The 12,860-nt window shown below is 37.8% G+C and overlaps 2 protein-coding genes across 2 annotated transcripts; both read left to right on the forward strand.

The window, feature by feature from the left end:
• Positions 1 to 6,728: 6,728 nt before the first annotated feature.
• LOC131327044 (uncharacterized) lies at positions 6,729 to 8,914 on the forward strand. Its single transcript, XM_058360018.1, has 2 exons — positions 6,729 to 7,051; positions 8,115 to 8,914. Exons 1-2 carry the CDS (start codon positions 6,788 to 6,790, stop codon positions 8,577 to 8,579), a joined length of 729 nt encoding a protein of 242 aa, XP_058216001.1. The 5' UTR covers positions 6,729 to 6,787; the 3' UTR covers positions 8,580 to 8,914.
• Positions 8,915 to 9,398: 484 nt separating this feature from the next.
• LOC131326952 (uncharacterized) lies at positions 9,399 to 10,984 on the forward strand. The gene is made up of 2 exons (XM_058359874.1): positions 9,399 to 9,679; positions 10,321 to 10,984. The coding sequence occupies exons 1-2, from the start codon at positions 9,419 to 9,421 to the stop codon at positions 10,894 to 10,896; spliced, it is 837 nt and encodes a 278-aa protein (XP_058215857.1). The 5' UTR covers positions 9,399 to 9,418; the 3' UTR covers positions 10,897 to 10,984.
• Positions 10,985 to 12,860: the final 1,876 nt, after the last annotated feature.

The raw sequence follows: 12,860 nt of genomic DNA on the forward strand, positions 1-12,860 counted from the left end.
ATAATGTGATTGGGTTCCTATCCAACTTATATATATCCAGTGTGGTTAGCTTCTCTCTCCTTCACAAACTCAAGAAGGGGACTTGATTCAAGACAATTTCAACGAGACTGATTTCACAACAATCGTCGATGCGGCCATCATCAACGACAGTTCCGTATGCACCCCAACGCTATGTAATTTCAGCCTTAGGGATAAAAGTGTTAAACTATTTGTTGTTTAATCGGATGGGTTGGGTAGATGAAGAGTAATGCAGAATTGATACTTGCTTAGAAGTTTAATCTGCTTGGGTAAAGTCAGTGTTATTGTACAGTGAGTTGGTGTTGGTCTGAAGACAAAAATAATTTTGGATCAGCAAAAGGAAGTTAGAGTTTTGCTCGCTCAAAAGGTATTGTGTTCTTTAGTTTTGAACTTCATTGTGCGATCATAAAGCAGGAGCTATATGTTGTTGCCTCCTAATTTTTGGACACATATCTCTTTCATAAGCTGAGCTTCCTACTACTTCCGCGCACGGCCCTAGATTCTTCTAATACTGATGTTTTTTTATTTTTCATGCAGCTATGTCATCAGTTTTTGGGGTTCTTGCTATAACTGAAGGTAATACATTTTTCCTTTCTTCATGTACACGATTGAGCATGTCTATTGTGAACGTGTATAAACGAGAACATACGAGACAATTTTTTGCTCTTTGTATATAGGTATAAATAACTTGATCACAATCGTCTTAGCATCAGAAGTCTCAATTGTTGTGTTATTGCTAGGGCTTCCCATTCGTTGTTGGAGTTGGACCTTATATTCATGCAGCCACGTTCCCTTTGTTCAGTAGATTAGATAAAACCTTTTACTAAGGGATGTACTTGAAGGGAGCTGGTTGATGAAGCTAAGGTTTTACTGTAGGAGGATGGGCGGGGAAGGGATTTGGAGGTTTATGACGGGTAGGAAGGAGTAGGAGGGAATTAGGGCTCAGATGATGGTGGCATTGGGCGACTGCATTGATCCGGCCGGCGAGGTTGGAGACTAAAAAAAAATTAACTTGATTAGAAATTTCATTTGATTATACATTTTTTGTTGTTTTGACTGTTGCGCTTATTTTGTAAACTGTTAGTTTTTTCCTTCTAAATTTCATTTACTGAAATTTTGAAATTTGTTAGAAAGACCCTCTTTGAAGTTTATTAACAAGAAATAGAATATTTTTAGAGAAATTAGAATTGTTGGAGGGGTGGTCAATATTATGGCACCACAGTTAATTTAGGTTGGGTTTCGAATTAATTATGTTACGTCTTGCCTTTAGACAGGTCCTACAATCATTCTGAAATATGATGTTGCATTTGTTATGTTATCTCATTCCATTTGAAATAAAGATTTGGTATCTACCGTATCTTCATGATTTTATTTTACAGGTGTGGATTAAATGGCTTCGTTTGGCATGGGTGTTACGCAATGATTTTGTGTTTGTTCCATTGCAGTGAATTGGAATGGAGATTCGGCCGATTATGTGTTGTTTCGGGTAGAAACTTTAAAGGCCTTAATAGACACAAATCGGGTAGGAACTTTAGAGGCCTTAATTGACACAGATCCTTCATCATATCAATTTCATATTCGAGCCGTGCCTTCAGGCACGGGCAATTTCTAGTATATATATATAGGGGAATAAAAGCAGGGGAACTCAAAGTTATACTAGCACTTTTTTGCCTTCACTGGTTATGATGAATAATTATCAGAAATGCTAGAGACAAATAAAATTTATCCCGAAAGTACCCCGAAAAGATCAACTAGTGGTTGAGATTCACTTTGATGTGTAATTGAATCATAGTAAACTACTCATTTTGATTTGGGATGGTATAATAGTACAAGTTTTTTTTCATTATTACGTTTTCTTTTAAGTTACTTTTGACAGTTCAATAGTTTTAATTTGAATTTGGACTTAGAGAGATAATTATTCAATGCTCATACGACACATGGTGCCCTGGGCCCTGTTCGTCATATACATTGTGGTGGAATTTACACAATTGTCGTGGAGCCCATACCAAACGTGTATTGCAAACGTGGTAGTGTCCCAAGAGAATTTAATAATAGGGCAAAGTTTACTTTGACCCCATGTGGATTGAGTCTTGTGTGGATATATCTCATATGATTCAAAAGTGTGCATATAATAACACTCAATTAAGTATATGAAAGCCAGAGAGAGAGAGAGAGAGAGAGAGAGAGAGCAATAATCTCGCGATTCTACTGCACCATTCTCCGGCGATTCTCAACGACTACTATGTACCTGCGATTGCTTCAGCACCACACTTCCATTCTAGATTTTGAAAAAATCCTCCGCCATTTTTTATATTGTGCTTGATATATGTGTCTTAAAATTAAGCATATTTATGTATATATGTACGTAGTTCTGTTCTTCCATCTAGCCCTATTTATGGATATATTGTGGCTTGATAGTGTATATATAGGTTGTATATAGTTTGATGTGTATATGGTCTGGTCTTTCTTTTCTGCTCTGACCCATAAATTATCCATATCCGACACTACGATTACACGTACAAGAAAATGGAACAATAATTGTGGTATTTCTGTACTTAATTTTCTGCAATAATTGTGTTTGGATTTTATTCTTGATGTAGATGGCTAAAGATCAAAATGATGCAAATGCAATTCAAGTTGCAGTACTTGGAACCGCGACATTAGTGATAGCTATCGGGGTTGGAATCATTGAAACTTTTAGATATGGGAGCGCTATGCAAGTCATGATTCCAATGATAGCCATCTGGGTTGCATTAATCGTAGCCGGGGAATCACTGCATGCAAAATACAAAAGGAATGGAAATATGGACGAGGAAAATACCGGACAACAGGAAGCCAAAGTTGATCTTAGCTCGAAAGAATTAAAGGAAGAAGTGCAAGCAATTGATGAAATGAACAACAAAACAGATGAGGAATTTATCGGACAACTGAAAGCTAAACTCGATGTTGTCCATGGATGGGAGGAAGAGAGAAGCCAGCTGATGGACGAGCTCGGTGCTGCTAGGGCATCATTGGAGATCTACATGCAGAGAGCTTCTTCATGATTTGCATCATCATCATCATCAGCCTTAATAATTTGCTTGCTTAGTTGCTTACTTCCACTTTTTTGCATTTTCTTGTTCTGTTGAATTAAACTAAAATAAACTCTTTCTTCCTTGGGAAGGCAATAGTACTAGTTAAGTTACTTGTGGCTCTTCCTTACATTTGAGTAGGGCTGCAAACGATCCAAGCCGCTCGCGAGCGGCTCGGAGCTCGGCTCGACAACGGCTCGACTCGGCTCGGTTCGAGACACAAACGAACGAGCTCGAGCTCGAGTCCTGGGCTCGTTTCGTAAACGAGCCGAGCTCGAGCTAGTCGAAACTCGGCTCGAATTGGCTCGCGAGCTCAATTATATTATATATATTTATATTTAAATATATATATATATATTTATATTTTTTTTTTTACATATTTATATTTATTTATATATATATTTATATATATTTGTTTCATTAACGAGCCGAACGAGCCGAGCTCGAGCTCGAGTTCTGTAGCTCGTCACGAGCTCGAGCCGAGCTCGAGCCAAGGTAAATTAAGGCGAGCCGAGCCCGAACATGTTAAAACTCGGCTCGGCTCGGCTCGTTTGCAACCCTACATTTGAGTAAGTTTTTGACATTCTATTTAGGGAGATCATTTAGTTCTCATCGGACATAACAACGTAGAGCCCTAGACCCATTTTTTATCATACATTGGCCGGGTGAAACTTACATTGTTATTGTGGACCGACACCAAATATGTGGTGCAAAAGTGGCCTCAACAATACCATTTTTTCCATTTTCTTGTTCTGTTGAATTAAACTAAAGTAGACTCTTTCTGATTTGGATGGTAATAGTACTAGTTAAGTTTTTCTATTAAGTTTTATTTAGTTACCTGTGGCTCGTTGAATAAGTTTTTGACTTTGAAATTAGAGAGATTATTCAGTGCTCGTTGGACACCATCACGTGGTGCCCCAAATCCATTTTTCATCATACAATATTTGTGTAGAACTTACACATCTGTTATGGACCCAAACCAAATGTTTAGTGCAAAAGTGGCTTCCACAATACCACAAGGCCGTTTCCCGGATGGATTGAATAATATTTCCTGGGATTGTGTTCTAAAGGTTTTATTCCAACACTTTACTATATTTTCTCTGTATATTCCCCCCAACAGTTTCCTTACTAGTAACGGAAATTGGCAATCAAAAAAAAAGTAACGGAAATTAGCTCCAATTTCTCTCCGTGCTATACACACCCGCAACAACCTTCTCTCTCTCTCTCTCTCTCTCTCTCTCTCATATTTGATTTGCGTGAGCATCAATGGCGAAGGAGCAGGTAGATAGAGCAGAGCCGCCGCCTCCTCCTCCTGAAGTGAATGACAGTAGCAAATCTCGACAAATCGCCGAACACCTTGTGTTTCTAGCTTTCTTGATGGAACGATGCACCGCAGCCATGTGGGTGTTGTCGATCTATTGGGTTCCCCCACCAGACGTTTGGGCCAGACAATTCTCTCCTGTTGGCTTCTCGCCAGTAGTATTTGGGTTTTATAGGATTTTTTCTTCAGGTTTGAGCTCAACTTATTGGGCCTAAATCAGTTTCTTCTATATGGTTAGAAGAAGAGGTCTTGGGTGGTCGGACTAATGTACCCAAACTCCTATAATCTCTGTATTTCATGTTATGAGTTAATGAAATTTATTTTTACTGATTAAAAAAAAAAAAGGCTTTCCTAATAATCACAAGAAAACACAACCTAGATCTATTGAAGGTGTCATCTTGAGAATAAAATAATACTCCTTCTGTCCCAAAAAGAATGACAATTTTTGAAATTCGTGTTATTTTTCATTACTTATATCTTTCAATCTATAATATTTTTTATGAGTTTGAAAACTTTGTATAATAAAACTAATCGAGAACTATCAAACAAGATTCATATTGCATATTTTTTGAGATCCATATTGAAAGATATAATGAATTGAAATTTACACGGATATCAAAAATTGTTATTCAATATGAGACGGAGGGAATAGTATAGTGTTTTCTGAAAGAAAGAGTGAAAGGACATATAGGGGAATAAAAGCAGGGGAACTCAAAGTTAGTTTGAGGGAATTCGAAATAGTAGTTTGAAGGAATTGAAGGAAGCGAGAAAGCCAACTGATTTATGAGCTGGGTGCTGCTAGGGCATGAATGGAATTCTACAGAGAGCTAGCACTTTCTCCATGATTTAATTTGCATCATGATCATCACCCTTAAAAAAAAATTTTGGGGAAAATGACGGTTCAGGACGTGTTTTGATAATTAATACATGCCAAGGATATGCTAAGAATGTTTGCTAATGCTGAAAATATCTTTGACGGATATTAATTATCAAAACACATCATTGACCGTCATTTTTCCAATTTTAGTTTCTTTCTTAGTTACATACTAGCTAGCACTTTTTTGCCTTCACTTGTTATGTTGAATAGTTGAACTATAGTAAACTACTCGTTCTGATTTGGGATGGTACAATAGTACAAGTTTTTTTTTTTTTCATTATTACGTTTTCTTTAAGTTACTTTGACAGTTGAATAGTTTTAATTTGAATTTGGACTTAGAGAGATAATTATTCAATGCTCATAAGACACATGGTGCCCTGGGCCTGTTCACCATATACATTGTGGTGGAATTTACACAATTGTCGTGGAGCCCATACTAAACGTGTATAGCAAAAGTGGCAGTGTCCTAGGAGGATTTAATAATAGGACAAAGTCTACTTTGACTTCCTGTGGATTGGGTCTTGTGTGAATATACCTCATATGATTCAAAAGTGTGTATATAACACTCAATTACGTCTATTTATTTTAATGGAGGTGTATCTCACACGTCTCTTAAATCTAACCCAAATCTAATTTGAGCCGTTCATAGATCATGTATTAATGAAAAAAAAAAGATCATTTCTGTAAATAAATAAAAAAAAAACAACTCGATCAGATATATATAAAATTCTTGTTAAAATAAATGGTAAATTTAAATTTCAAAATTTTTTTCATAATAAATTTGATTCGACCATGAGGTTTTCATGTTTTAATGGACTTGAATTTTGATATGAATGTAGTATTCGTCAAACTCTACAACATCAACGGTTTAAATACTCCGTACAATTTTTGACACAAAGGATGGATTAGTTGGATTCAATGAAGAAAGATGAATCAAGAGAGAATATGAGTGCATATCGCACTTTAATTGTGTGCCCGTCACACCTGACATTAATATGAATGGAATTAGGTATTATGTGCACACTTTTGACCCATAGGAAAGTATTTGACCCAAATCACAAAGGGTGAAAGTGAATTTTTAGAATTGTGTTTCTAAAATTTTTTTAATCCAGGCACGACTCTATTTTTCATGGGTCTAAACTCTTGAATGGGAGAGAACCATGGAGTTGATAACTCATCTCCCGTCCCTCCCCTGGCGGCAATCATGGTTCGAGTCCCACAAAAGCCAGGACTTTTGAGACTAGGGCCTCTGGACGTGCTAACCCTAACCCGAACTGATGTATATCGTCTAGAAAAGAAAACACTCTTGAATGGAATCCCTGTCCATAACGGTTTCCTTATCAGCAACGGTTTCCTTATCAGCAACGGAAATTAGCTCCAATGCATATCCATAAAATCTCTTCTCTCCGTGTTATACTTATACGCACCCTCAACAAGAAAATTAACTCTCTCTCTCTCTCTCTCTCTCTCTCATATTTTGATTTGGGTGATCGAACATCAATGGCGAAGGAGCAGGCAGAAAGTGCAGTGCCGCCGCCTCCACCTTTTTTAGTGAATGGTCGGAACAAACCTCAAGGAATGGCCGAAAACCTAATTGAGCGACATGCGTTCTGGATTGAACGAGTCGTAACCTTGTTGGTGTTATTCTACAGGGTTCCCCCAGGCGTTTGGGACAGCTTCTTGGTTTTAGTCGCCTTCCTTCTTATTTTCTCCAACTCTCTCTACCTCATCGCATTCATCTCCTCAAGACCACTTCTACCAATGGTACGTATACCTACATGCATCAAAACCCTATATACATACATAAGCGTAAGTACGTCTTCAATTTGCATGTCAAGCTATGAAGCACAAATATGAAAACGGAATACGAGGAACGACAATGACAGGATTATACCTAAAATCAATTGACAGTAGGTGGAGTAACCTTTAGAATATTTAGAATATATTAACCAAATTTGAGTGGCTTAAATGAGCGATGTGAGATTAAGTCTAACACTCCCCCCCCATGTGCAATCCGAATGCACGTGGAGGTACGAATTGAGAAAATCAGGAGATTTGACTCGGGTGATCCCTCACATGCAGGTTAGATGCACGTGGAGAGTATGAATTGATGAGGTGAGATTAGATGATTGACTCAGGCGACGGAGACTTATCTCTGTGAGGTGAGGCCATTCAAAATCTAGCGCTGATACCATGTTAGATTTTTTTGGAGGATTCCAACCTAAAATCAATTGGCAATGGATGGAGTAACCTCTAGATTTTATTAACAAAGTTTGGGTGACTTAAATGAGCAATGTGGGATTAAGTCTAACACTCTCCCTCACGTGCGACCCCTGACTCGCAAGTGGAGAGGTTAACAAAGGATCCGAAACACATGGATCATAATGAAATAAAGTGAAATTATGACACAAATAAAAGGAAAAAGCCTCCGAAAATAAAGTGCGATGTGAGATTAAGTCTAACCATCACAGCAAGTGGATTGGTAGGCACTATATTTTAAGACTTGTTTTTCTAGTAAAAGTATACATTGTAGACAATGTATATACATATTGTGTGATTTTGTCAGTGTGATTGTGTTACATTCCTGGATAATATAAAATTAGACATATGTATGTAAATGTACGTAGTTCTGTTCTTCCAGTCTAGCGTACGTACGTGTTCAATTTGATAGTTTGATGTGTATATGGTCTGTTCTTTCTTTTCTGCTCTGACCCATAATTTATCCATATCCGACACTACGATTAAACATGCAAATGGAACAATAATTGTGGTATTTCTGTACTTAATTTTCTCCAATAGTTGTGTTTGAATTTTATTCTTTATGTAGATGGCTAAAGATCGAAATGATGCAAATGCAATTCAAGTTGCAGTACTTGGAACCGTGATATTAGTGATAGCTACTGGGGTTGGAATCATTGAAACTTTAAGATATGAGAGCGTTATGTGGGGCATGATTCCAATGATAGAGTTCTGGGTTGCATTATACGTAGCCGGGGAATCATTGAGAGCAAAACACAGAAGGAACAAAATAATAGACGAGGAAAATACCAGACAACAGGAAGCCAAACTTGATCTTAGCTCGAAAGAATCAGAGGAAGAAGTGCAAGCAAATGATGAAATGAACAACAAAACAGATGGGGAATTTACTGGACAACTGAAAGCTAAACTCGATGTTGTCCATGGATGGGAGGAAGAGAGAAGCCAGCTGATGTATGAGCTCGGTGCTGCTAGGGCATCATTGGAGATCTACAGAGAGCTTCTTCATGATTTGCATCTTCATCATAAGCCTTAATAATTTACTTGCTTAGTTGCTAACTTCCACTTTTTGGCATTTTCTTGTTCTGTTGAATTAAACTAAAATAAACTCTTTCTTCTTTGGGAAGGCAATAGTACTAGTTAAGTTTTATTTAAGTTACTTGTAGCTCTTCCTTACATTTGAGTAAGTTTTTGACATTCTATTTAGGGAGATCATTTAGTGCTCATCGGACATAACAACGTGGAGCCCTAGACCCATTTTTCACCATACATTGGCCGGGTGGAACTTACATAGTTATTGTGGACCGACACCAAATATGTGGTGCAAAAGTGGCCTCAACAATACCATTTTTTGCATTTTCTTGTTCAGTTGAATTAAACTAAAGCAGACTCCTTCTGATTTGGATGGTAATAGTACTAGTTAAGTTTTATTTAGTTACCTGTGGCTCGTTGAATAAGTTTTTGACTTTGAAATTAGAGAGATTATTCAGTGCTCGTCGGACATCACCACGTGGTGCCCCAAACCTATTTTTCATCATACAATATTTGTATGGAACTTACACATTTGTCATGGACACGAGCCAAATGTTTAGTGCAAAAGTGGCTTCGACAATACCACGAGGCTGTTTCCCAGGAGGATTGAATAATATTTCTTGGGATTGTGTTTAAAAGGTTTTATTCCAACACATTACTATATTTTCTCTGTATATTCCTCCTAACAGTTTCCTTACTAGTAACGGAAATTGGCAATCAAAAAAAAAGTAACGGAAATTAGCTTCAATTTCTCTCCGTGCTATACACACCCGCAACAACCTACTCTCTCTCTCTCTCTCTCTCTCTCTCTCTCTCTCTCATATTTGATTTGCGTGAGCATCAATGGCGAAGGAGCAGGTAGATAGAGCAGAGCCGCCTCCTCCTCCTCCTGTAGTGAATGACAGTAACAAATCTCGACAAATCGCCGAACACCTTGTGTTTCTAGCTTTCTTGATGGAACGATGCACCGCAGCCATGTGGGTGTTGTCGATCTATTTGGTTCCCCCACCAGACGTTTGGGCCAGACAATTGTCTGCGGCCGCCGGCCTTCTTATTTTCTCCAACTCTCTCTACCTCATCTCACTGCTCTCCTCACTTCTAAAGGTACGTACGTGCATGCATCAAAACCCTATATACAAATAAACATGACCGGCTCTGAGTTTAATTTCCATGGCCCAACCGGGAACTTTTTCAAATGAGGCCATTTTATATAACTCAAAAAAAAATTTCAAATTTAAAGAAGGTGCTACAAGTATTCGAAACCGTTTAGATTGTGCCATTTTTCAGATTGTGCTTGATATATATATATATATATATAGAGAGAGAGAGAGAGAGAGAGAGAGAGAGAGAGAGAGAGAGTCATTCTTGTAATAACTACCTTATTTTAATAAAATGCGGACTTCCCTTTCCTGATCGAATTTCGATAATTCGAGCCGATCAATGTGTTTAGAACGTGATTTGAAAGGTATTTGCGAGAAATCAGCAAAAAAAAGGATCGGAAAGATCTTCATCCGAGCAGTTTTTGTTTGTTTTTTTATCTAACGGTTCATGGCTTGATTATTTGTGGCTTCATTGCGTGTAGGTTGTACATAGTTTGATGTGTATATGGTCTGTTCTTATTTTTCCGCTCTAACCTGTTATTTATCCATATCCGACACTACGATTACACATGCAAATGAAAGAATAATTGTGGTACTTCTGTACTTTTCTCCAATAATTGTGTTTGAATTTTGTCATTTATGTAGATGGCTGCCGATCAGTATGATGCAAATGCAATAGAAGTTGCAGTAATCGGAGCCGTGACATTAGTGATAGCTACCTGTGTTGCAATCATTGAAACTTTAAGAACTGGGAGCCTTATCAGAGGCGTGACTTCAGTGATAATTATTGGGGTTGTAGTACTTGGAGCCGCACTCATAGCGGAAGATGAAAGGAAGAATCAAATAGAAAAGGAAAATACCGGACAACAGGAATCTAAACTTGATTTTAGCTCGAAGGAATCAAAGGAAGAAGTGCAAGCAAAAGAAGATGAAAAGAACGAGAAAATAGACGAGGAATTAACCAGACAACAGAAAGCTAAACTCGACGTTAGTTTGAAGGAATCGAAGGAAGAAGTAAGGAGGCGGAGTAGTTGTAGTAGTGAAGAATTCCAGAGCTTGGAAGCTAAATATGATGCCAAGTACGAAAACCTACTTCAAAAATACTTGGATAGGTGCCATGGATGGGAGGAAGGGAGAAGCCAACTGATGAAGGAGCTTGGTGCTGCTAGGGCATCATCTGAAATCTACAGAGAGCTACTTCATGGTTCAGATGATTTTTAACCTTAACAATTAATTTGCATGCTTAATTAGTTGCTTACTAAAGTACCACTTTTTTGCATCTTCTTGTTCTGCTCAATTTAAATAAAGGACACAGTTTTTTTATTTTAGCATGGTAGTAGTAATTAATAGTTCAGTTTTTCTTATTGAGTTTTGTTTCAGTTGCCAGTGGCTCTTCTTGACTGATGAATACTTTTGGATTGGCATTTTAGTAGAAGTTTTTATTTATTTCCATGATAATTGCGTTGCTTGGTTTGTCCGGTCTGTGGAAGTCTCAACTTTCTGATGTTTTGGCTTTCGCCCCCCAGATAAATAAAATGTCCTCTCTTTCTGTAAAAAAAAACAGAGAGAGAGAGATGCTATCATGGAAACATGTTTCTTGCTTTGATCTCCCTAATGGCACGTTTGTTTACGAGTAATATAGTCTCAAAAGGAATGTAAATTTCTTCGTCATGTAAACAGAATAAAAAGACTCTATTTCAATAATACATAATGCTTATTCGCCAGGTTATTTCATGTAATAATGAGAAAATGTGGCATGGTTTTTATTTGGAAAGTTGGATTCAGCAATCTTCGATTCTTCATATTTTGAAGGCAACTCATATCAGTTAATTTGTTCGCCTGCGCTCCTAAAGCTTTCTAATAATAACAAGAAAATACAATCTCTAGGGGGGGGGGGGGGGGGGGGGGAAAGAGTGAAAAGACATGAATCCTGGCAAATTTCTAGGGAAAATATAGGGAGATAAAAGCAGGGGAATTCAGAGGAACAAAGAAATCGATCATAATATATAAAATCATAAATGGATAGAAAGGAGAGAAGACATTTAGATCGTATTGTTCTTGCAGGATTCTGGTAAAGTAGATAACAAGGAAATCAGTCAAGCGAAAACTGAACTTGATGTTAGCTTGTAGGAAGAAGAGAAAAAAATACATGGAAGGGGGGAAGAATTGAAGACATTGGAAGCTACACAAGAGTCAAAGATAGGGTCCATAAACGAACCGAACCGAACAAGCAAAGCTGGTTAAGCTTGGCTTTAAAACTCATCTGAGTTTTATTAAAGTGTTTGAAATTGGTTTGTTACTAGCAGAACGATGCTCTGAACAAGCTTCACGAAACTAGCCCGATCAGCTTTGCTTGTTCAAGATTAGTTTGCAAACTTAACGAACCCAAAACATGCATCCAACTTTGGCTTACTTAATTCTTGGATGAACCGATCTTAAGCGAACTTCTGGTAGCTCAAGCAATTTGGTCCATTTAACATTCATTCGCGGAGGAAGGCATGTACTGCAAAGAATGAAATTCCAGAAACCGGAAGCAAAATATATAGAGAGAGGGGAATAGTACCAAGATACGGGCCAATTATTGGGTACTTTTGAAGTATCATGTGGTGTTAAGACACGTGGTACTCTCCGCAAATAAGAAACCACCACACAATGTGTTCACTCCTTATCTTTCAATCATCTAACAAAAGGAGTAATTATATAATAGTTTGGGAGTACCATCACATGATACTAACCACTTTACGACCACACGTTTCTATAGGATTCATACACTTAGTGGTAGACCTTACAAGAAGAGAGTGTGGTTGTAAAGTGGTCCAGAGTATCACGTGGCGATACTCCCGGACTATTATATAATTTTACCAACAAAAGTGCATAATAATATTCCTATCACATTATTTATCGCTACGTAAATAGTTGGGAGTACCACGTAGCCAACTCTACCCGATACTCCGGAAGCGTTGAATAAATTACTCCAAGATACATGATCCAGCTGCTTGACAGATTTCATGTGGAAAGCTCGAGAAAACCAATCACTGGGTGAAAAAACATCGAGAGAAAACTAGAGGATCAGCTCAAATGGGAGGAAGAGAGAAGCCAACTGGTTGCCAAATTATCTGCTGCCACTGACCTGTTGACGACCCATTTCGTGTCTTTTTTTCAATCCCCATTTTGCCCACTAATCT

Source organism: Rhododendron vialii, chromosome 5a (genome assembly GCF_030253575.1).
Source record: "Rhododendron vialii isolate Sample 1 chromosome 5a, ASM3025357v1".
Classification (NCBI taxonomy): Eukaryota; Viridiplantae; Streptophyta; class Magnoliopsida; order Ericales; family Ericaceae; genus Rhododendron; species Rhododendron vialii.